We start from the raw sequence: 25,822 nt of genomic DNA on the forward strand, positions 1-25,822 counted from the left end.
TTATGCTGAGTGATCGATCTTTTATTAAAATAAGTACAAATAAAATGTTCTTTACATCAGAGATACTGTGACACCATTCAGGGTACTACTGATATTAATTATCTGCACTTTTGTCATATAAGCTTGGTGATCCTGCTACTAGAAGAAAAAATACTTGGTCATGGACATCATACAAAGTTTTGATATGGTCCACAAATTTCATTAGATCAGGGCTGCTTAAGCTCTTATCTAAAATTCCAAGAAAACTCAGCACGACAGCTTCTTTTTGGAATCTGGAAGGGGGTAAATTTTAATTGTAGAGAAAACACCTTCTCAGAGAAGAGCTGAGACCCAGTTACTAAAAAAAAATTGGGGTTTGAAATGAACTCTACGTTTTGTGCTTGAAATTTTGAGATATGTGGCAACTCATAGTGCACCTGAGATAACTAAGATTAGAATGAGCTCCTTAGAGCCCAACTTCATAAGATACAGTCCAAAGGCTTCTCAATGTATATCATATTGCATAAAATATTTTCCTGAAATTTGAATATTCGAATACAGTTACTGGAGAACCCTGAACCTAAAAACAAAGCAGAGATGCCCATTTTATTTAATAATTAAACTAAAACATCTTGTTTCTCAGCTTCAAACTTATGACACATGTCCCGATTAGTGTTAATTACTATATAAATATTGCAAAGTGGGATTTGGTCAAGGTTGGTTTCATTTATTTTCCTCATTAAAGCATTCATTTCCATCCATGATGGAGTTCATATGATAAACAATCACAAAGGGATTTTTCAAACAGTAGTTTAAAATAACCGAAGAATGCAGAATATCATGTTGACAATATTTTCTAAATACATTCCTTATACTGCTGCCTTAAAAAATCAAATATAAATTAAAATACACTACAAAAACGTCAATTTCTTAGACAAATTTACTATACCATAAATCAATGTAACACTGAGTAAGAGTTGCCGATGTGATCAAAAAAGGCTAGCCAAAATGACAAATAAAAACGCCCCCATTCCGTTATATGTACAACATACATGTCTTAGCTATTCTTAATTTATCGTATTAGCCACACTATACTTGGTGTTGAGTTTTTAGTGAATACTAAAAACCCTATTACATAGAAGAAAATAACCTAAGCTATTGTCCTTCATTTTAGTGTTCTGTAAAAAATAGAACCCCTCTTAACCAGTCATTGCACATTGTGATCAGTTCCTGGAATCAGATTCTTCTACGAAAGGGAGATGATCCAGATGATAAATGCTAGATTAATGTCCAAAGTCCTATAGCAGTGCTTTCTGGGAGTACTGCAACTGCTGCTGGGTGTCTGTCGGCTGGGGAAGACTCTGAGAGGCAAGGTTGTAGTTTGACATCTGGGACACACTGGCATTCTGGTAGGAGGTCATTTCAGCATTGGAAACAGCCACAGCATTAGGTGGGGGACTGTAGACTGCCGGCTGGCTCATGTATGCAGTGCCCGGAGTCGAGTTCACTATCGTGCTGGTTGACCATAAAAACAAGAACCAGAATTTTGTTACTTACATGAGCTAACACTTGGCAACCAATTCTCAGCAGTGGTGTAACACAGAGAATACATTTGCAATCATGTCATTACGCACATTGTGTGATACAACTGAATAGACTTGACTGAATCAAGTCTTACATGTTGAGAAAAATCTCAAAATCTCAAAAAAGGTCTGAATTTTATCCCAAGTGCAATCCGATCAATGTATAGTATACCTCACTGTCTTCTACCAGGAATGAAGAACATATTTAATGTCACACTGTATAATCAGGGTGTTTTTGGTTCAAAATATTAAAAAATATTCATATTTACTTTAATACATACAGTATTATTTTTTCAGCTTTATATATAAAAACATTTTGAAAAGCTTATAAATTAAGAACCATAGATTTCTCGTTAGTACATCTTATTTTTCGATGAGGCATCAAGTCGCACTTGACTACAGCCAGGAAGAGCAATAAAATCCATTGAGGATATTTTCCTGTTCTTATTATAAAATACAAAGCACATACAAGCTTCGCACTATCTTCAACATTTATGCTTTAAATGCATGCAAAAGAGATGTTATCAGCATTTAAATTGTGTATTTGAATGTTATAGCTGTTCAATACATCTAAGCTCAGTAATTTGTAATAGTTTTCATCTAGTCCAAATAAACAGCAGAGACACTATTTTTTATAAGTCTTGAAAATTACTGTTAAAATGGAAATGCTCTACTACATGCTTAACACCTTGCAGAGCAGATAACTAACCACAAAAACTCTAAAGACTCTAGATGATGGTGTTTGGATAAATAGCTCTAAAACAAAGAATGAGGTGCTCATCTGAAAATACTTGTAAAATAGTATTCTACTAATGAAACAATTTGAACTAATGATAATTGTGTTAAAATGTTTAAATGATATACTGTACCTGAACACTTAACAAATGGCACATAAATAGATATCCAATTAGATTCCTATAAACAGAATTTCCTCCAATATCAGCAATGAAGGATACGGAAAGCTGAAAACAGCACTGTTACCTCGGAGCAGGCTGTGAGGTCATGGCAGGATTTGGGCTGTGGGGGAGTCCTCCTTGGTTCACTGAAGCCAGCTGTTCTTGTGGCACACTGTATCCCTGGACTGTTGCCATGGCAGCAGTCCCACTCACTGCATATGTGCTGCTCTGTGTCTGACCTGGGTAACCCTAGAAGTAAACACGGGGTGTTTATACTCGCACCCTAACCTTTCCTACTAAGTTCATAAGACTACAAAATACAGCAAATCACAATGATTCCCATTGAAAACAACATTTTGCAACACACAATTCGTCAATCACATTTGTGTGAAAAAAATAAAGAGATTCATATTAAGAAGAAAAGACAAGCTAAAAACACTCAGAGAGCAAAAACAGGTTACTGGTATCAATAAAGCAAACAAGCTTTCTCACTGCCCTACACTTTGAAAAATGTCCAGGTCCATTTGAGGGGGTATAAAACTCAGGCAAAACCTGGAGCACACAAGAATCCTGAATCCTGAACACTTAAAGAACTATGCAAATGAAAATGTGACGCAAGGTTTTGTGGCCTGATGAGACATATTGAAAATTTGAAGCACATCAAACAGCAGGCATTGGGAAGGTTCACAGGAATCAGGGAAAATGGATATGGCAAAAGTAGAGGTGAATCCTGGTGAAAAACCTGCTTTAGTAAGTCAAGGATCTAAAACTGGGTTTAAAATTCATATTTAATTAAAACAGTGACCTAAAACACAAAGCCAAAACCATACTGGAACTATCTGACAAGAAGAGAATGAGTGCCCTTGAGTGACTAAGTGTGATCTGTACAGTTTTTACATCAAAAAGGTAATTTGGAAAACCTACACATACTGTATGTTTTTAGGCTTCTGTTGGTTTAATTAATATAAAGAATGTGTTAATACTGTACAACATAATTGTGTTTCATTCATGTCATGCCAAATCCTGGCACACTAGAACATTTTCAGTTTATAAATAATAAACTAAAAGGATTTGGTCATTTCAAAAAATGGCTGATATGGATTAGGGGGTAGTTTTAATACTACATTTCCCAGGTCACTTATCTTTTATGACTGTTAAAAACAATGATTAGCACACATTCACAATATTTTAAATGGAAGTTTAAGAATATATCAGGTTAAAAAACTTTTAGCTCACACCTAAGAGAAAGAAAAAAATCCTTTATACCGGCTGTGTTCCCGAAGCAGGCTGCTGCATATAGTACTGCTGGCTCTGCAGTTTGGCGTACATGGCGTACACGGGGTCTTCGTTCATCAGCTTGGCATACAGTGAAAGGGCCTCCATCACCTTTACATTCAGCTCTGACAGCTCAGAGTGCTTCCTGAGAGAAGAAGCAAGCAGCCGTCACTCTTCGAACAAATGGTAAGAAAAACGTACAGTGCTAATTATTATTCCAAGGACATAGGTCAATATTTATATTCCCAAAATTTTGGAACAACATTTTAACAAGACACAGTTGTACAGGTAAGAACATTTAATCGAAATATGATTTTGTACAATCGGAAAAAATAATATTTACATTACCTTATATCCACATTACCTGACAAGGTAATTAACAAAAATAATTTAGGAGAAGGCTTAATACCTGTCAATCTCTTCTAGTTTTTGATCAATGAGAGGTCCCATTTGATTGCAAGCCACTATAATACAAAAAATATATAAAATGATAGATGAAACATTGAATAAAACTCTAAATGTTAAGTACAGTGTTCTCCCACTAGCAGTATAGAAATACTGTAAAGCAAAAGCAAAGGTTACATGAGACCACATGAGACATAGACCAGAAATCTATAGCACTAGAAACAATGTTGGCTTACACCAGGCAAGTTACTTTTCTGATTTATTTAGTGGCTATTAACTATTTCTTTGATTAAAATGTATCAAACAAAAAAAGAAGTCAGATATGGCAAACCAAGAGCTTACCATCTTACAATCTATATGGTCCTATTACTGCCTCGAGCATCATTTTCAATCATCCATCATTATACAATACAGTATGCCACCATAATGTGGCTCAGTGCATTGGGAATTCTTTTAAGAATAAGTGTTTTCAAGTGTGAATGCACCTGGACAATTTTTAACAAGTTTACTTTACTATCCTTGCGCTCTGACTGCTGAAGTTAATTAAACAACAAACAGGGTCTCCTTATGTATTCCCTTCACAAAGGTAAAATCCTTAAGCCTCTCAGATATCCTTTCTTCAGTCTGCTCCAATATCTTAGTTCTTCTGTATAATGCTCATGCTGTATGATCTCTCATAGATAAACTGTATTTCATAAATGAAAGATTTAAGCTCCAGAAAACCCACTGGGTTTACATCATTTTACCTTCCAGCTGAAGCAATTCTGTGAGATCAGGCTGATTGTCTGTAGGATCTGCACTTTGTATCATCTGTAGCAACTGATCCATTTTTTCCTGAAAATTAGAAGCAATGCTTTAAAACTCTTAACCGTTTTAGTACTATTCTTCAAAACTGGTTTCTAGTGCACAGAATCCTCATGTCAAATGTGAAACTTGTGAAAAAAAAAGCGATTTTAACAATGTGTTCAAAATGCAGTCTAGAAACAGTATTGTTTTCAATAGAATCTACTTGTAAAATCCAAAAGATCTGTTGGACACAAGGAATCTATATATACAACTATTATCACAACTATTTCATTGTATTCAACACAGAATGCAACTGTGGGATCACTGGTGTTTCCTTGTTTGTTATGCTTAACACATCGTGTCCCACCATCATGCATCTACTGAACTAATACACATTTGGTCAATGCAAACCAAAGTGTGGCATGGGACAAGTTTGAACATATTTACCTCATCAATATAAACTGGCTCTGGCTCAGGTTCAATAGTTTCCACTTGAACTTCATCACTGAATTGTACCGTTTTCTTCTCCGTTTTTACTGTGAAAACAAGTTAATATTTATCTACATCTAATCTTCCTTATAAAACAAAACACTGGATGTAGAGCTTTCTTATACTCACTCATTTCTGGCTCTGCAGTCAGGTCAGCAGTCACAAAGTTTGAAGGAAACAAGCCCACTCCTTGATATGTTTCTCCTTTCCACCAGTTGGGGTCACTGTGGGAAAAATACAAAGCAAAAAAAGACACCAGAACTACAGAATTATTTTACTATGATCCATTTCAGGTTACTAATACAGTACTTCTTTGTAAATGCATTTACAGTATTTCAGGCTACTCTATCAATGCAACACTTGCTTAGTTAGAGAAAATACATTGTATGTTTCGGATGTTACAAGTTTAAAGAACATCTAGTCAAAATGTATATATTGCAGACTCATTAAAATTTGGTACTTCTTGCCAGGAGTCCAAGAGGGACTCAAGTTTCAAAGAGTTTCCATGTAACTACTGATACCATTACTATCTTAAACCAAGTGCAATTTAAAGGCCGGTTTGTAATGTCAAATTTATATCTCAGAAAATAATTAAATTCAGAAGATATCGTTCTCATGTGAACCTAACAAATATTTTAATGTATCCTGGGTTGTTCAACCTGGGTTGCTCAAACATTTTACATCCTGTTCATTTATCACACTTCTTTTCTAATGTGTACTGTCTGGTGAATTAAATGTTAATTTGTTCTTGTACATAAATACGGAAACTTATTAGCTCCATGGAGAAAAAAAATCTCATTTATACAAGAGAGTATTGCGTTTATACAAGGAAATTATTGCATTTAAACAAGATAGTATTGTGTTTATATGAGGAAATGATTGCGTTTAAACACAATACTTAATTTGTGAACAATGCTGCCTACTTCATCAATATATTGTATTATATATACAATATTGTCCTGTGCAAAGCAGCATTGACTTTAACAGAAGAATACTACCACATTCCTCTTTTTGGGAAAAACAATCTAAAGGAGCACATGTTCCGTCTTCTGTATACAGCACATGAAATACAGCAATGTGACAGTAAGCATTCCCAGGTTAAATGCTAGTAAGTAGTCATGTATTCCATTCAATGTTTAAAGAGTCGACAAAAACCCACGTACGGTACATATTTCTGCAGATTCACATCAAGAATAACATACGTTTGGAAAGCTGTGTGATTCTAGTTGTCAGAGAAACAGCGACAAACACACACGTTTAACCCAGGAATGCTCACTGACACTCTATTTATGTATAAAAAAGCCAGTACACGCGCTCATTTATGTTATTTTTTTCCAAAAAGAGAAGTGTAACAATATTATTCTGTTGTTAAAGTCAATGCTATATTATTGCATATATAATGCAATATATTAGTCTAGTTGGCAACATTGTTCACAGATAAACAATTGTGTTTAAACTGCGCTAAGAAGTTTCCGTACATAAATGAGGTGTACATAGTAGTTGTTTGACCATATTTTACGGGTTATAAAGTAAAGACCCAGTTTGGAGCAGGGGATTTTTGAAGGGAGCTTGTATAGGGAATCGTTATTATATATTCTTTTTGTATTTTACTGCATTTGAAAAAATACAGGCTAACTAAATTAACATACAGTAAATTAGATTCATATTATTCTCCTGTTCACTACAATCCCAAACACTTTGCTGTAGGTAAAGAACAAATACAAATGAAAAGAAAAAGAAACGATTATACTAGTGTGTGCGAATGATCTAAACAAGCACATGACAAAAAAAAAACTAAACATGCTGGGTGGGCTATAAACTGGCTGATATTTACAGAGAACAACTAAGAAAAAGCAGGACATTTTTTTAATTGGAAAACTCGTACAATAAAATGGGCACAAAACGTGAATAGTGTGGGACTGAAGAAAAAGAATACAGTGCAATGACCTGTTTCTAAAGCTATCCATTATCATAACGCTGCTTATTCCTGGTGAGGGTCACGGCAAACTGGAGCCGGTCCTAGAAGCATAGAGTATAAGGTGGAACTGCACCCTGCCTTTTGTTCTATTTCTATTTGCCCTTTGTTCTACCTTTGTAGCTATTTAAAGGGGTGTAAAAAGAAATAAGAAAGATTATTCACCTGTCATCGAGGACTGTAATAATTTCCCCTGACTTAAAAGTCAGTTCGTTATCTTCAGCAGCTTCAAAATCGTAGATGGCTCGCACTTTTCTGCCATCTGATTTATGATTTGTTACCAGGCTGGAAGCACTGGGGTACAGACTGGAGAGGGCTGACTGGGGCTGCCTTTGCTCTTTTAGTGACAGCTCTATAGCTGAATATGAAAGAGAGATCATAATATACCCACATGTACTTCACCAGTAATGAAATGCTCAACAACAAACACAAGGAAAAGATATACATTATCTATATGGTAAAAATAGTTTCTTTAATGTGTAGATGATATTTCATTAACAGTTCCAACTTATTGAGTTAAACCATAAGAAGACACAACTTACGTTTTTGTGCAATTATCAACAAATTTCAACGAATTATGTTGTTTTAACTTACTGCCATTTTTTAAGACTTATTGGATTTTGAATAAAAAGGTTGAACTTGCCTTTAGCCAAGTCCTCTTCTTCCTTTTTATTTGCAGTAGTAGAGGGGTCTTTAGCTACCAGAGCGGGGCTTGCTTTAGCTTGTTCTGCTGCCTGCAACAAGGAAAAAAAAACAGTAGAGTCAGCTTTGTCATTATGTGCAATTATTTTGGCACAAGGTAAAGAAGTCACTATTTGATTATTTCTGTGTCTCTTATTCTTTATGATGAAAGTTGCACCGTGCTCTATATCGAGGTACTACATAAAAAAGGATGCTTGGATGATTAGTACATCTAAGAAGATACTGAAGATTACACAGGTTTTGGTACATGGTGCACAATGGTCTTTGATAGAACTCATATGAAATATTCTATCTAATCTCTTAGAGAATCTCCAAAGAAGAAACACTGAACTTATAATGAGGCAGTAGGCCGTGGTTTATGATGGAATTAAAAAGAACTAAATATTTGCTCAAAGGTACAGTAAGGCTTGATTTAGTGCTTCAAAGTGAAATAACTCTACTAGCTGCTTCTTTTAGTAGAAATTCTCACATGCATGCTGGTTTCATACCTGAGAGCCAGCAGCAGGAAAGGACACTCCCTGCTCTTTGAGATTTTTAATCATGGCAGATATGAGACTGAGCTGGGGGTCATTTCTGAACTCCTCAGCCCATTCCACCATCAGGGCCTTCAGTTTCTCACACACCTTTGGGTGACCCTGAAATGCAGAGGAACATTAGGTTAATTCAGCAGCTGGAAATTGAAATAAAATGTATTGCAATGCAGACTGAGGTTAACAAATGCTGTCACTTATGTGCTGAAAAAGTGACATTTCTACTTTCTGAAAAAAAGGTTAACATAAAAATAACTGACAATTTAAAGGTTACCCATTTCACAAGTCATTTCATTGAAATACAAGAAAGGCTACGTTTGCAAGTTATTTATCCAATATTTTTTTATCCATTCACTAAAAAAGGATATGCTAAATTTAAATTTGGTGCTTTCTGCATTACTGTTAAATTGTATTCTGTATTATTTTGAGATGTGAGGCAAAAAAAATATCAGTACTTTATTATGAGGGTGTTTTAATAAATAAGGTAACAAGACTGCCGGCATTTCTGCCAACCCAGCTAAAGGTATAATCATGAATAAGGCCATGCAATAATATGGCCATAAGACATGTGAAATCCACAAACATGTTTATGCGTAAGTCCCACTATGATATCAATATATAATCCTGCGTCACAGAAATCTGTATCAAGCTTGTGTAGTCAACAGCTTGCTACATTTTACTGACTTTTTATACTCTTCTTAAATTTCCTTCTCGACCGGTGACTGTAAGACACTTAAACGATTGGAATGTACATTGGCAGACTAAGGTTTTCTGCATGGCAGCACAACAAATGTAGCAGATAGATCCTTGTACAGTAAGTATGGCATTGTGAACATCTGTGCTTCAGTATCCAGTGGGTGCACACTTGCTGGTAATCCAACTGCATAGTTGCCTAGGGACAATGACGTGAACTGTTAACCATTACATACATGAGTTTGCAATAATAGAGTTAAATGTCTGCCTTCTCTTCATTGAGGCAAATACAGTATTTGCATCTGTGGAGAAGGATGCAGGGTTACCAGTTCACTGCTCATCTTGAACAGCTCTTGCTGTCAACAAAGGAACTTCAGCACACCTACTGTACATCTTTACATGACATGGCATAGGGTTGATATGGCTGACAGTCCCTAGAACCGATGATGAATTTCAGACAGTGTTGTGTCCTTTGCAGGCAGACATATCATGCTGAAAACCTTAGTGCTTTGACTACATTTGCAAAAAGCCAATACTGGTCTGACCAAAAACAGGAATTGCCCTACCACAGCATGATGATGAGTAAGGTGATGGTAAAACAGCACACTACTCAAACTTGTCAGGGTAATCTGTTTTCAACAGCAAGTGATTTTGACAATTTATTTATTGAAACACCCTCATTGTATTTAAACACAGCATTTTGTTAGATAAAGAAGATACTTATCACATTGTGGTTTTACTGTTCACAGAGCCTGATTGTTTCTGTGTAGCTGAGAACAACCTTTTCTGGTGAAAAAACATGAAATATATCTTTTATGTTTTATATTAAAGTTTTCTCCATTTTGTGATATGAAGATGTTAGCGTTTGCATTAGTACAATAACAGTAAAAGTGCCCTATTTGTCCTTTAGGAGTTGATTTTATTATTAAACAGTTTCACATTACTTTACTTAAACTGACAATAGGAAAACCTTATGTTTTATTTGGTTGGCAGCTAAGGGGGAATTGGGGAAAGATGTATTCAGTTGTCACATTGACCATCTACAGTATAGGAACAAGTAATAGGTTTATTCCATGCTGAAAAGAGAAGAAAGAAAACAACGTTTTGGCCGTGGAGCCTTCTTCAGGTGTGAGGGTTTAGATGCTTCAGGTTCTTCAAACCTGGAAAAGGCGCCACGGCTGAAACGTTGTTTTCTTTCTTCTCTTTTAATTAATATTAATAATTAATTAAATAATTAATAATAACTGTGAGTTTAAAACTTGATACATAATAAGTTATATTTTCAATAAAATTGTTCTCTTTCTAAATTTTTTCTAAGTGTAGAACAGTTCAAAATGTGTAAGACTAATGCACAGCAGTATACATATTACATTACGCATAATTTGATTCTGTACTAGTTCCTGAACTGATTCTTATACCCTCGGTCTGAGTAAATAAACATAGTGAGCTTTTAGTTGGGCGTTAACAGTCTTTACATTGCATAAACAAAGACCTGATATTCAGGTATCTTTTTACATTGTGTCAAACAATCAAATAAAAGGGTGAAAAATAAAAAGTAAACATTTTTACCCATTCTCCAATTTTCTCACCTCATTCAATGAACCCTGTATGATAAATCAAATAGCAAATGTGTCAAGCCTTTATGTATAATGTATAACTTCGAAACATTACATTAGAATGCTCAAATACCAATTAAATGTCTTCAGCAGCAGGAAAAGAAGCTTCATAAAACAAATACTTAAGTAGATATTCAATGTGGAAATAGTTGAGTAGATTAATTTTTTGCTTTTATGTAATGTATTTGCAACTACACCAGGACATAATAGTATTTGCTGATCTACCAATCAATTATATCCATTATAAGGTCAAGAAAACAATTGTAAGCTCTAAAATGTGCAAAACTATGGTGTGATTTAACTCAATTCAGAAGCTGATGTTAAATCCAATGCAGAAGAAAGTAATTGTCACTAGATGGCACTAACAGCCTATATTTTAAGAGTTAAACTTTACATTTTTCATGTCTAGACAATATGACATACAAAATAAAACATAAAACAATTACATTATAAATCAGTTTATTTTTTGTTTCTTTCTTGGGTCAAATAAATAGATATTTTCACAAATTTAGGTTACTAATGAAAAAACAATCTTCTTTCACCCATATGTGGATGCAATTTGCAATTTCTCATTATGATCTGTTTGAATTTGAATTCATGCATGCCCACAGAATTCTCAAGATGCACATTTGTAATAGATCAAGTTATAAGACACATAACTTGACAGTAACAGTAATAACTGAAATGACATCTTGTGGAGTTTAGGTTAATAAAAGCTGCCTCTTAAAAGCATTAATGATCACGTTAAAGCAAGTTCAATGTACTTTCCTAAAATGTGCAGTAAATACAGTGGACTCTAGAATTATTGGCACCCCTTGATAAATATGAAGACAAAAAGAAGTATAAAACAAATAATATTTCCAACATAAGGAATTAATTATCCTGAATTAATGATTCAATTGAATCAACAAAGACAAAATACATTAGAAATTATTTTCCCCAAAATAAAAGAAACATTTACTGGCATCCCTCTTTTTAGTACTTGGTGGAGCCTCTCTTGGCAAGGATGATGGCGGTAAGTCTTTTCCTGTAATGTATCAGGTTGGTGAACACACTGGGAGGGCTCCTAGACCACTGCTCCATGCAGAACCTTTTTCAGATCCTTGAGGTTTGTAGGTGTGCGCTTAGGGGCAGTCCTCTTCAGCTCAGACCACAGGTTTTCAATAGAGTTCAAATCAGGGGACTGGGAGCATTTCTTTGTTGATTTTGAAGTGTGTTTTGGATCACTGTCATGTTAAAAAGATCCACTTCGGCCTAGATGCAGCCTCCTGGCAGAGGCAACCAGGTTTTTGGCCAAAATATCCTGGTACATTTGATAATTCATGATGCCATCGATCTTAACAAGGGCCCCAGGGCAACTGGCAGCAAAGCAGCCCCAAAGCATCAAAGATCACCCGCCATATTTTACAGTAGGTTTTTTACAGTAGGTTTTTCGGCATATGCATCCTTCTTCTACACCAAACATACCCGTGATGACTGTGGCCAAAAAGTTCAATTTTGATCTCATCTGACCACAGTGCCCACTCCCAATGTCAATAGTGTTTGGCAAACTCCAGGTGCTTCAATTTGTTCCTCCACAACAGTAGGGGCTTTCTTCTGGCAACTCTTCCAAACAGCTTGTTGGCATGGAGGTGTCGTCTAATAGTCGTTTTTGAGACAGTATGACCCCAAGCTGCATCAATCCTTCTTTAACTAAAACCTTTGGATTATTCTTTGCCACCCTCACCATCCTCCTCACTGTGCATGGGGAGAGGGGGCTTGCATGCTCTTCCTGGCAAATTAACCACTGTTCTAGTGTTGTTGAATTTGTTTTAAATCATTGCTCTGACAGTCGATATTGGTATTTTCAAGGTTTTACTTATGTTTTTGTACCCATTATTTCCTTTGTGAAGATCAGCAATGGTTTGCCTAATTTCTGTTGTTAGATCTTTGACCTTCTCCATGCTGAAGGATGAGAAAAGGTTTTTCTGTGCCTGTTATACCCTAGGGAAACAGAAAGTCACTAAAGTACAGATATTAGCTCCTTAAGACAAAAGTGAACTCAAACAAGTATAAATATATTATTTTTTCAGATGTTTTTGATTGCATTTGAAAGGATCTTGAAGGGTGCCAGTAATTGTGACTTTTAATTGCTATTTTGGCTAGTAATTTTCACCAATGATTTTCAGGTAAAACAGCATTACTTGTTTACAATTGAACGTTCAAATGAAATGTTTTGGGAAAAAAGGGACAAGTATTCTCCTAACATATGAGTATTAAATATCTGTCATTATCTATGTGGTTTATTTTATTCGTCATATTTTTCAAGGGATGCCAAGAATTCTGTATCTGTAAGATACCTGACAAAAAGTTGCTTGACTTGAAAACATTTGATTAAATGCCTCACAACATTCACACGTATTTCTAAAAAAACAGAGACACAAATTAGAAAAAAATTGAAATTTACTGAATAACCGCACCTCTTGCAACTAAATCAACTTTTGTACTAAATTAGTAAATCAGTAAGAAAAAATCTTTCAAGCTTTTTTATTTTAGAAAAATCAAATCCTATTAAACTGCAGTGTACCTACCTTATTTAAGACATTGCTGACTTCACTGGCAAAATCTCTTGAGCAAACCTCGAGATGGAATATTTTGCCACAGTTTGATACACATGCTCCAAGAAGCTTCAAAATAGAGAAAAGAAGTATTTAGACATGGGATTTTTTTTTTTTTACTGTAACATAAGTTCATTAAAAAATCATCATCATAAACTACATTGATATTTTATGTGAACAGTTATACACTCTTTTCAAAAGCAAACAACTGCATTTATCTTCTATTTCTTTGGTACATAAGACTCTCCTGATAAGATATCTCTCCCATGAGGAGTAAAACCTATGCATAGTTTGTCCACAACATCCAATAGTGCATCACCATCAGTTTCTGTCTTTTTAGTCTTAATCATCTCTGCAAGTACCTGTATACAGGGAAAACTCTCTTATAAATTTGTATCCTGTATGCATGTTCCTTGGGGTTAAGGTCAATGGCCAGCAAAAGCTGAAATTTATTAGTAGGTGGACTTTATGCAATCTGTGCAGAGGATAAATTCAACAGCGCATTTGGATAGCTTTTGATTAAAGCAAGGCTTCCTATATTTTAATTCTTACAATAAAATGAGCACAAAATGCCAAGGCTGTTAATGTTTTATTTACAGTAAATTTGCTAACTATCCATCAATCTATTTCTCACCTGCAAAAAAACATTAAAACATTGTCCAATTACAAATGTTTAAAAACATGATGACAATCAATTTACTGACAATGTAGCTTATTAAGTTATGAACTAATGAAGTGTAACATAGCTTAATAAAAGAATACAAAAGCTCTTTCTCAGTTTGACTAAATAAAGTGGTCAGCCAAATGTAGTTTTAGCATTAAAAAACAATTCACATATAAAAATACACAATTACCTGAAACTTAAAACTAAAGTGTTAGGAACTTCACCAATGGCCAGACAACATTAACATAAATGTTTTGTTATGGTAATGCATGAGCTTGTGAAATAATATAAATGCTAAGAAGGAGGAAAGCCATTTTATAACAACTGGCTCTGGAACAATAAAATGTTAATAGTAGGAGCAAGCTAAAACTCTTAAAAGCCATGCAAAAAAACATGTTTAACACATATCTACAGTTATAAAATAATCAGAGCTGGACTGCAAATATTACAGTGAATCACTGTCTCCCCTTTCCAAATGTCAGTAATTCTACACAATCTAGGGAAGCCACAGCACCCTGTAAACAAAGACAATGACCTACAGTAGCACATTGTTTTTAAGCCACACATACAACATTTCTCAATGCAGCTTTTTGGTATTAAGCTTTGAACAACAACAAATAGGCACAGATTTTATACTTAAAAACTCAAACAAGTAAGCAACATAAGCATCGTACACCATTCATAACTAATCAAAATTCTCACCTTGTCTTGTTAACAAATTTTCATTTAATCTAAATTACAATAAAGCTACTGTTAATTAATTTGTAACACAGATCCCATCCTAAGACTATTTACAGTGTTAATAGAATTCACTTCTATAAAATCACACTACAGGACACTAAGTAGGTCTTCCATGTTTCCCCTGTGAAATAATTTGTTAGGACCAAATGTGTTTTTAGGAAGAGTCTACATTAGTCAATAACACCATTCCTGAGTTGTAAACCACTTTACTGTTCTAATGATTGCATACATAGTGCATTAATTGATTATGTCTGTAGGGTTTCCTATAATCTGCTCTATAACAGATTTTCAAGGCTTCATGACCTAACGAAAACATTTTTTTTTAATTCAGTTTAAAATTTAATATAGACATTTAGGTTGAGTTGTAAGGCCTACTGAGGCACTTCTGTGCTGCAGTCACTGTGGTTAGATGACGCATGTCTACATAAGAATCACTGGGAGCTCCTTCAACTAAACTGCAAATTAACCTATTACAAATTATTGTTGTGTCTATTGAAATGATTATTTGTTCCCTTTGCCAGTCACCTCCCTCCCAATTGTAATACTCATCAATATGGCTCTGTAATAAGACACTTTTATCAGAAAACAAAAGACAAGTATCAAAATGTGCACCTAGTAAAGCCATCTGACAGTTTTTACAGTGCAAATCCCAAAATGCCAACAAGAGAGATTAGCACTATTTGAAAATGGGAGGATGCTTTCACTGACAATACATCACGTTCCCAGAGGCCCGGCAAGATCACAGATCACTGTCATGCAGAAAACAGAAGATACTCTAATGAAATACATTCACTCAAACCAGGCTGGAATCAGTGTATCACAACCTTGTTAATCTAGGTAACGGTTGGCTAATGAATCCTACTGAATCAGAGGGAAAACGCTTTGTATTCATCTTCAACAGCATCTTTATGCACAGTGGCTATCAAAATTATTCACCCCCCCACCCTCCCCTTGGGCTTTTTTTTAAACAATTTATTGTATTACAATATGGAATCATAATGTATTTAATGGGATTTTTGCCATTGATTGACACAAAACAGTCTACATATATCCCTAATTTAATTATAAATATAAAACAGAAAATAACCAATTTAATTAGTATTCATCCCCTTTGCAATGACGCACCTAATTAGGGTATCATGAAACAAACTGTCTTGAAAACTTTCATTATTTGTGAATGGTGTCCACCTGTGTGCAGTTAAGTTACTTCACATGGGTCTACAGTAGGTGAAGTACACCTACAGTATCTCTGCAAGTCCCACTGCTGATTAGCAAAGCTTCCAACAAAAACAACATCATGAAGACAGAAAAATTCAAAGCATATCTAGGATAACGTTATTGAAAAGCATCAGGGGAAGGGTGTAAGAAAAGTCCATTATAAAGAAACAGTGAAAATAAGGCACAACTGTAAAAATGTGTGGAACAGGGTGTCTTCAAAAACAGTATCCAGGCTAGAAGGGCACTCAGGAAGGTCACCAAGAGGCCTATGAAAACTCTAGAGGAATTACAGTCTTCCACTTCTGAGATGGGAGAAACTGTGCATACTGTACGACAATGATAGCCTGGGTGCTTCACAAATTTAGATTTCAGGGAAGAGTTACAAAACAAAAACCATTGCTGGAAAAAACCTAACATCAATTTTCCACTACAGCTTGCCATAAGGCATTTGGGAGACTCTTAGAACAAGTGGAAGAAGATTCTATGGTCTGATTCGATCCAAATTGACCTTTTTGGCCTCAACACCGATTGTTATGTTTAGTGCAAGCATAACACTGCACACCATGTGCTCATCCTGTGAACACCATGCCTACGATTAAACACACTGGTGGCTGCATCATGCTATGGGGGTACTTTTCTGCATCAGAGCCTGGAAGATTTGTGAAGAGACAGAAGGCAAAATGGATGCAGCAAAGTACAGAGAAAACCTGCAAGAGACCTGGGATCTGGGAGAAGCTTCATCTTCCAACAAGGCAGTGACCCAAAACGTACAGCCAAAGCCACAGTGAAGTGGCTTAAAAACAAAAAAGTCAATGTTCTGGAGTGACCCAATCAAAGCCTGGAATTTAATCCAATCGAGAATCTGTGGCAGGATATTAAAATTGCTGTTCACGAATGGTCCCCATCCAACTTGAGCAATTGCAAAGAAGAATGGCCAAATGCTATGTCCAGATGTGCAAAGCTAGTACAGACCTATCCAAGAACACTCATTCATTTCTGCCGTCTCTACCAAATATGGGCTCAAGGCAGACGAATACTTCTGCCATCAGTTATTTTCTTTTTCGTAGATATAATTAATTTAGGATTAATTTAAAATTAATTCTGTATAATCTTTTTCACTTTGTGTGGATTAAATACATTATGATTCCATATTGTAACAAAATATGAAAAGGTCCAAGGGGGGTGAATATGTTTGATACCCACTGTGTACATCATTATTATTTCATAGGTCACAAAAGGTGAAATAATTAATAGTAAATGCACAAGATGCATCTCTTCAATAGACTGTGTGGAGTGACTTACAGTGAGCGCTTGCATAGCAACATGAGGATCCTTGTGGATTACTCTTCTCATTATAGACCGAAGGCATTCCTTTGGCCTGAAAAACAAATGGGAGGAAACCCACATAAAAACGATGAAAAATACACAAACACAACATAACAGCCAGTCCTGACTTTTGTGAAGCTTACAATTTTAACATATCCCATCAAAAGAGATTTTTTGTTCATTTTGGTTCACAGTTCAAAATCCTATTATTTATCATGTACACACTTCCAAAATTATTTTTAAAGATAATTATGGGCTAGATAAGAAAGGCATAACAATCAATCTTTTATTTCAGCCTTCGAACTGCTAAGTCATGCCAGTGTCTTGACACGTGCAGACAAATGGGTAGACGATAAAGGATGAAAATTCTTTCTTGCACATATTTTGTTATTGTTGTGTTCAGCAACAACAAGGAGGCCATAGAGATGACCAAAAGGCTTTGATGACTTTCTGAAATAATTTCAACAACTTCAACTTAGGTTAGACTATACTATAAATAAAGTTGATTGTTTTTACTAGCTCTTGTTAGCCAAAGGTTCACATATTCTATAAGGGACCTACAGAGTTAGTGGATAAAACCGTAAACACCAGATGTTATACATCTCAGTTTATTGCTGCTTGTCTCAACAATGTGTTTACTATACACAGCAATTTTTCATAGTAACAACAAAGAAAATGCCTGCAGGACTAGGACCATCCCTTAACTAAGACGAAACTTCACAGCACAAGTGAAATATTTAATAGCAGTATACTTTCAGGTCAGACTGCAGCGCTATTGTGTAACTGTAAGAGGACACTGTGATGCCAACTGAACCCGTTTCAGACTCATTCATTTTCCAGAGGGACAAATTAAATTAAATAATTAAAATTTCAATGTTCCATGTTAGGAAAAGGCATAATAAAAAAAATGTTTCATATTCAAGAATAGGGGCTTCTAACTCCAGCATCTGTATGATAGATTCCAGGTAACCATTGTGAAGATCATTTCTGTGAAATCCTGTTTTAAGTTACAGAATCAGATCAAGTTTCAATGCACCAATCTATATTTGGTTGTGCCTTGGGTTTACACAAACTTCTACTTCATGCAAATAGAAGGGCTAATTTTAGAACCTGCAGTGGTGCACTTTCGAGTTTCTACGTTTGTAGTGAGGTATCCACACTGTCAATGTACAGTAGACCAGGGCTGGAAACACTATCTTCCAACACTGGAAAAACATGGTTTTAAAAATGCTTGCCATGCAGTGGCTGATGTAGTGCCAGCTTCTAGAGTTCAAGTGGCTGGTGTTATTGAATTAAAAGTTTCACAGATTTCTCTTTCCAGACACACAAACCAAAGACACACCAGCCTTTGGGAATGGAACTTCTGATTACAAGAAAAGACCATAACACCTGACTGTGTGTAATTGTCAGATGGTAAACTGTCATGCAATTCTTTCACAATATAAAGATCAGTCATAGTGATAGAGTGATGTTCTTTTTTCCCCCCATCATGAGGGGACATATCCTTATGGTCTGGTCATATTTGGTGTGGTTTGGTCATGGTCTGGTATACTTAGTCAGTCTTCCACCTGGCAAATCAAGATGACTGTGGTCTAGACAAGCTTTGAAAACTTTAAAACCCACTGGATTCATGCCAAAGACTATGGGTTGAAAAAAAAAACAGATGTAAAATTAATTGAAACGTAATTCTTCAGGTGAGACCCTACTGTGGGGGTTTTCCCCTATGTATAATGACTACATATCTGGATCATGAAGCAAACAAGAGAGCTCTACTTTTTCGACATCTGAGAAGGAGAACCTGCCTGAATGTGATTACCTCTGACACAGCTAAAGTATTTAGAGAAAATGTATTTAGCAATTAAAGACAAGGGGAGGAAATTAGTCTTTAAAAATGAACATTAAAATGGAAAGACTGCTATGTAACGTATAGCAGCGATACTGTTTTTATAATTTTACATCAAGGTAATGATTATAAATGCCATATAGTGCTTTTGCACTGCCATTAGCTATTGTATATATACATTGCTATTGCTATTATATTATATGCATAGAACTGCCGGCATACACTTAGGATTGATATAATGTATCACACAAAATAGAACCATGAATAAATTATACTCACCCTGTACGTGACTGTCCTACTTTATCACAGATATCCAGTATGAGGCCCCAGTCCTCAGCAGTGTTCATCTCACTGGTTGCTTTCTCTGGTGAACAAGAATGTGAACACATATTTAGGAGTTTAAAGCTTCTCTGACATGAACTGTATATTGAAAGTTCAATGCACAAATGCCATGTTTACACAGAATCCAATATTACAGAGTTTAACCAACAATCCTAGATGGACAAACCTGCCTCTCCAGATTTATGTTACTTGTCTGCAAGCCAAAATGTAGTAAAAACTGAGAACTGCAAATTACCAAAGACCAAACGTGTAGTGTCCAGCTTGGACTGAACCAAAATGAAGGAAATCACTTCAGATGTATCAAGGCAATGATAAGAATCTTCTGTAACTGCAAATTTAAAATCAGTTTGCACTAAAGACATGATCTGCTTTACAGCAATCACAATCTTAGTGTTAATGACTAAAATTTGATTTGTTTTTTGCATGTCTCAGACAGAAAGAAAAAGATATTTACTACAATCAAACCAACATAATATGCGGTGTAAAACGTATGCTTGGTATATTAATTAAACAAACGCATCTGCAGTGTTACTGAATTTTGATTAAAGGTACACTGGAATGGCTAAACAAAAAGAAAGTGAATGTCCTTGAATGGCCCAGTTCCGAGTCCTTTGACTGTTAATCTGTGGCGAGACATGAAAATTGCTGTACATAAACAATCCCCAAAAAGCCAGACAGTGGTTGAACTCGTTTGCAAAAAAGAATGGACAAAACTGGCAGCATTCTGGTTTGCAAAGCTGGTAGAGACTTTTCCAAAAAGACTTGTAGATGTACTTGGTGCTAAAGGTGCTTCCGTCAAATATTGATTCGGGGGATTAATTCTTATGCAATCAACGTATTTTAGTTTTTTATGTCTTTGGAAAGAGGTAAATATTTTTATGGGGAACTATATGTTAAATACAAAACAGTCCCTACTGTTCACCATCTCTACAAGGAAATAAGAGTAAGACCTCGTACACTTGACAGCTTCCATCGCCTACTGGACTAGTGGAAATCAAGAATCATTATGCCTCTTTGTGTTGCATCTTTGCAAAGAATCAGTCCCCTCTTGATCCTAAATGAAATGTTACAATTTATTGTAACGTTTTTGACATACACTCTCTTTTTCCTAGGGAACAATAAATAAGAAATATTTCAAATGAGAGGACCATCTAGTTGATGGCAGGTAAGTGATTGATCAAACAGTATCATCCAATCATTTCATAAAGAAAGCCAAAGTATTGACGTCAACAATATGGCCATGCTGCTAGTTCCAGATTCCCACAACCCACTTTTCTTTGTGTAAGAAGTTCGGCCTGGAAAATTTGTGTTTTCATTTTTTTTACTGTAATCTGTATTTCGCTGCTGGTACTGTTTGGCGACTTTGAGAATACTTGAATCAAACAAAGAATACCGGACAGTCAAGACGGAAAAAAAAAAGCTTTTATCTTCAGTGCAGGTCATTGCTTTAAAGGCCACATAGGGACTACACTGAAATGAAAATGTACAGTATCACACTTGGTTGTTTATTGTGTCATATATCTTGTTTGAACGCACCTGTATAGTAACACACACTGCCGATAAGCAAAATGAAGGGAAACTGCAATGCTATTTTTAAATTTTGGAGTTAGAAAGAATCAGCATTCATGAGTGCATTTCAGACCACAATTAAAGTAAAATGTACACAGAAACTTGTAAAACCTCCAATTTACATGATAAAAGAGACGACATTTCCAGATATGTGCATCGCCATGTTCTGCAATTCAGGCAACAAGACGTCTGGTGAAAAGTTGGGGCCTTCCTACATTTTAAAGCAGGCCTGTGAATATATCTTTTTTAATCTAATAGAAATATTGCTCTCGATTTTGAGATGGTTTTGACTACAAATACTACTAACTTATTAACTCCATATGCAGATCACATTGGAACATTTCTGCGGTAAAACATCCGCTGTACAACATCGTACATTGCATTACATTAGTAATTACAAAGACTAGTGAGCAAGAAGGTATCAATTTGTGTCACCATTCGTGGGAACTCTTGCTCTCTCCCATGGCGAAACTAGGGGCTTGTGACAACATTGCAACTTTTACAAAGTTCACAATTTTGTGTTTAATTCAAAATTTGTAAAAATAAATTATAACTTCAAGGAATTTATTTTGTTACCGAGATTTAAGAACCAGTCTGAGAAATTGGGACTGCAGTTCCCTTTTAAACAATCAGTCAAGCCTCCTCAGTTTTTGCAATATTTGCCCTTTGCCCTTTTTTGTATATCAGAATATACTGATGTAAACTTTCGTAGACTCATTTTTGCCCAGTTGGAACTCAGACTGACCCACTATACAATCACTGTGGAAACTTCTACTTGTGACAGCCTGGTCGGTCTGTTCTAACACATCAGTAGTTCCAGGTAGAAAAAAACAGATAGTAATTCTTTATATTTCCAAAAAAAATTCAAAGATTCAATGGGAAAACATTTTTGAGAGTTCAAAAGCCATTTTTTGTATAAATGCAAAGTCAATGCCATGTAGTGATCACTACAATTCTGCATGTACTGTATGTAATCAATATATACTGTATGTACTATATACTGTATATACTGTACATACAGTGCCATACACCTACTGTAGATGTTACAGTAAGAACTTGAAGGCAGTGATTGGTTGACTACCAACTGATTTTGAAATTGCTTATTTAAAAAACAATCTTATTTTGACATACATACACTGAACTGTATGGTGATATAAAGACTCATCTATTAAATTAATATTGTTTGCAGAACACTACACAGAATACAGATTTCAAACCCATAAAGTCTTGTTACAGATATGTGCAAACCCCAGGAAAGAAAAAAAGAAAATTAAAAACTGAACAACTGCTTCTGTTTGGTACTTTATCCGTCTAAACTGAACACAGAATACTTATTGTGATATGAGAGGAAATGTTTAATGTTTATTTCTTTTTATTAATTGGAATTGGAGACAATGCAACAACAAGATTTAATAATAATTCAGACAGCAGCATCCAGATAGTAAGTCGAGCATTAACACAAGTCTTTTCCGATTTCTAATTAATATACAGTAGGTCAATTTTGAATTAAGAGTGTATTTAATACAACTAAGAATTTGTCCATTTACTTCTCTTATAACTATGTAATACTGCCACCCTCTAGTGGTACACAAGAGACCATTTTCTTTCTTAGTACTGCAGACCATTAAAGCCATTACACAGTTAAAATTTAAAAGAAAAAGAGAATGCACACAGAAGCTGAGTGCTGTCCACAGAAGTTGATCAAAAATCATAAAATGAGCAGGATGCACACTTTCTTCTCTATAAAAATGTATTATGTGCTGTTGATGTTTTGCACACAAAGGCCTACCTGTACATCATAACATTCTCAATTATTCATTTTCTCAATTAAAGCTAATCGTGCTTTTTTCAGTTAAATATGTAAACACGGAGAATGTCCACAACTGTACTATATGGGGTGATTTTAACATTGTATTTAAAAACCGAAGCAATCTGAATTTTCTATGTCAGTACTTCGATACCCAATGTACTGTAATTAACACTAACATCATTTTTCTAAATAGTTATTGATCTGCAAAAAAACTGTATTTACAGAAAGTTTTTAAACTTCACTGTATGTTTTGCGTGGCTGAACTTTGTAGCATCTTTGAGTGAGCAGTTTATTAGTATCTGTGTTTGGTATAGCAAATATTTTTAATGTTGTGTAAAAATTAGATTATTTTTAAGAATTATTATGTGTGACTTAATATTCTATTTCGTATGTATTTATAACATAACGGCACAACTCATTATTGATTGATTGAGAAATAAAGTTTCCCTTCACATGCATATTCTCAAACATGCTAATTATTCATCTTTTACAACTTGTAACAATGATTTAAAAGAAAACAAGTATACAAGGACATTCTCTAACAGGTACAGTAAATAAAATCCCCTGCAGGCTGCAAAGAGCTTTTTTTCCTGGCCTTTTAAAATGAAAGCGCACTCTTATTTTAAAAAGTGTGGTTTTCAGAAAACGTTGTTGCTATAGAACATTTTTAGATGCTGGGGACTATATAATACTTGCTTTCATGTTAGATTTGTATCAGGAAAATGTAACGTCGCAAAGGAGTCGCAAATTAACATTAGCTACAAAAAAATAGTTTATTTACATGTATGAAAACAATACTTTAATTGTAAAGTATAACAACTCCTGTTATTATACTGTATACTTCTGCGTGGCACTAAATAAAAATATAGGATATACCCGAGAGATAACAGAATTATGTAAGTTTGAGAACGTATGTTTTTGGTCTTCTATTTAATTGATCATAGCCTTCATTTTAAACATTTTTTTTCAGAAGCAGTATTCGTACCATTCGACTGAATTATACAGTACCTGCAGACTGTATGTACTGTATAGTGTGGGGTGTGGGACAGCCAAGTGGCTTTCTGCGTTGCCTGTAGTGAATCCCAACAGATGTGAACGGATACTTAGCGCTGACAGTGGGATTCACTGTTTATTTTTAATCTGATCTCCAAACAAGTAGCCAAGAATTAATACTTTGCACTAACTGCTTTTTCTTCAGAATAATGCAAGGCTATTTCTTCTGCTAAGTAAGTGCCACCGTGAATCTACTGTACTATTGCAGCGTCATTGTAATACCACAGTGGTCATGTGCTGATGCGAAACAAAATCACTGTTTCTGACTCCTTGAAATCCAAATGATAATATCGGGTATATTTCACAAAGGACAAATAAACGTTACATTTTAAGATACACAATTTTACTTTCAAAAGATTCCCCTCAAACTGCTCACAATTAAAATCGACATGTATTAAGCTGCTATAATATAAAAGAGTCTACTAGGGACCTACAGAGTGAAACAATTTAAAAAGGTTCAACGGCGAATAACATTACGCACTTCTAATTATTTACTGGCGAGTTTTAAAGTAAAAAATTCCAATTATGCTGTAATCCAGAGAAGTATAAATGGAAGATATCCCAGAAACACCAGACAGGAGAAAACAAAACAAAAGCCGGCTCAGTAGCTACATGACAGCTAATAATAGGTAACTTACCCACATCTTGGTCAAATGGATTAGATGTAAAGAGAGGCATTGCAGAAATTAAAACTACAGCTTCGTCTTTTTATATTTTTTCACTCGATTCTCTAAGCAGCAGTTAATAAATAAATTCATACATAAATAAAAACTGACAAATCCAGACAGAGGCTCAGTATTGAGTCACAGACACTCCTGCAGGAGCAACTAAGCATTGTGGGAAACGGGGTGTCTGTCTGATTGCCTGGTTCGGTGAAATGAAGTAATGCACACGTTTCGGTCTTTTTTGTTCTCACACAGTTTTACAGATGCTTCATAGTTTTTTCTGTCTTTAACATCGCTGTTGATATTGTCAGACCTTTATGTTTCGAGGTTCCTATCCGAACGAGCGGAGCAACTACAATCCTTATTCTGAAATAGAGCTGTTTTTTTGCAGTCAAGTGATCCAGTCAGATGACCTGCGAGCTTTTGTTATTTGGACTTTTATAATTAGATCGATATGACTGACTTTGAATGAGGGCGTGGTGTGCATGATTGAATGTTATTGTTGCGATTGTAAAAACAGATTTTTTAAAAATGCTGAAATTCTGCATGATTTGCTGGCTCTGGTGGCTCTGCTATATACAGTATACATACAGTTTATATTTTTTTCCAGAATTTGACCCAGTTTTGACTGACTGGCCTTATCGGATTATAATGCTGATTTCTGTTTAATTATTGATAGGAATATATAAAACCTTACACAACGAAATAAAGAATGATTCCATATTTAAATATTATACAGAAAGTAGGTCATGTTAATTATTTTAATACAACATTTAAAATTGCCTGTTATAAACCTTTATTACACATGTACTGTAACTATACACAAGAGACCTTTACGTTATTTTCCAGGCCATTTGTGATATTTACACCAAGATTTTCGGTTTATGTCGTGTTTTTCTATATTGCTCTGCGCTTTTGTCATGCTTTCAAGGTATGGTTTATTACTTTGCTTTGACCGTGACAGTATACATCTCTAAGAATAAGGCTTTGAAATCAGTACAGAATATGAAGCACCAGATCTACTTTTTGTGGCCACACTACTGTATTGTAGCATGTTATTAATCT

General features: G+C 35.1%; 1 protein-coding gene across 2 annotated transcripts; it reads right to left on the reverse strand.

Annotated features, from left to right (window-relative positions):
* On the reverse strand, nucleotides 1–25,131 carry stam (signal transducing adaptor molecule (SH3 domain and ITAM motif) 1). Of its 2 annotated transcripts, XM_088643425.1 has the most exons (15): nucleotides 24,731–25,131; nucleotides 19,598–19,682; nucleotides 17,452–17,527; nucleotides 13,500–13,595; nucleotides 10,903–10,917; nucleotides 8,579–8,725; nucleotides 8,032–8,122; nucleotides 7,554–7,746; nucleotides 5,543–5,637; nucleotides 5,372–5,460; nucleotides 4,885–4,972; nucleotides 4,143–4,197; nucleotides 3,725–3,878; nucleotides 2,544–2,707; nucleotides 1–1,494 (listed from the first exon to the last, which is right to left on the reverse strand). In XM_088643425.1, the coding sequence occupies exons 1-15, from the start codon at nucleotides 24,768–24,770 to the stop codon at nucleotides 1,278–1,280; spliced, it is 1,605 nt and encodes a 534-aa protein (XP_088499551.1). In that variant the 5' UTR covers nucleotides 24,771–25,131; the 3' UTR covers nucleotides 1–1,277. The 2 variants fall into 2 exon arrangements, with proteins under 2 accessions (XP_088499551.1, XP_088499552.1); XM_088643426.1 differs by lacking the exon at nucleotides 10,903–10,917 and having other exon boundaries at nucleotides 24,731–25,130.
* Between the last annotated feature and the right edge of the window lie 691 nt (nucleotides 25,132–25,822).

Source organism: Lepisosteus platostomus, chromosome 8, assembly GCF_059453375.1.
Source record: "Lepisosteus platostomus isolate fLepPlt1 chromosome 8, fLepPlt1.hap1, whole genome shotgun sequence".
Taxonomy (NCBI): Eukaryota; Metazoa; Chordata; class Actinopteri; order Semionotiformes; family Lepisosteidae; genus Lepisosteus; species Lepisosteus platostomus.

Bases quoted from the DNA above. Each gene is read 5' to 3' on its own strand.
- stam (XM_088643425.1), bottom strand. From the start codon at position 24,770: ATGCCTCTCTTTACATCTAATCCATTTGACCAAGATGTGG. The intron at 7,747-8,031 runs GCAAGTTCAACC...TTTCATATTCAG, and splicing joins AGAAGAGGACTTGGCTAAAG to CTATAGAGCTGTCACTAAAA. The intron at 3,879-4,142 runs GTATTAAGCCTT...TTCTTCTCTCAG, and splicing joins AAACTAGAAGAGATTGACAG to GAAGCACTCTGAGCTGTCAG.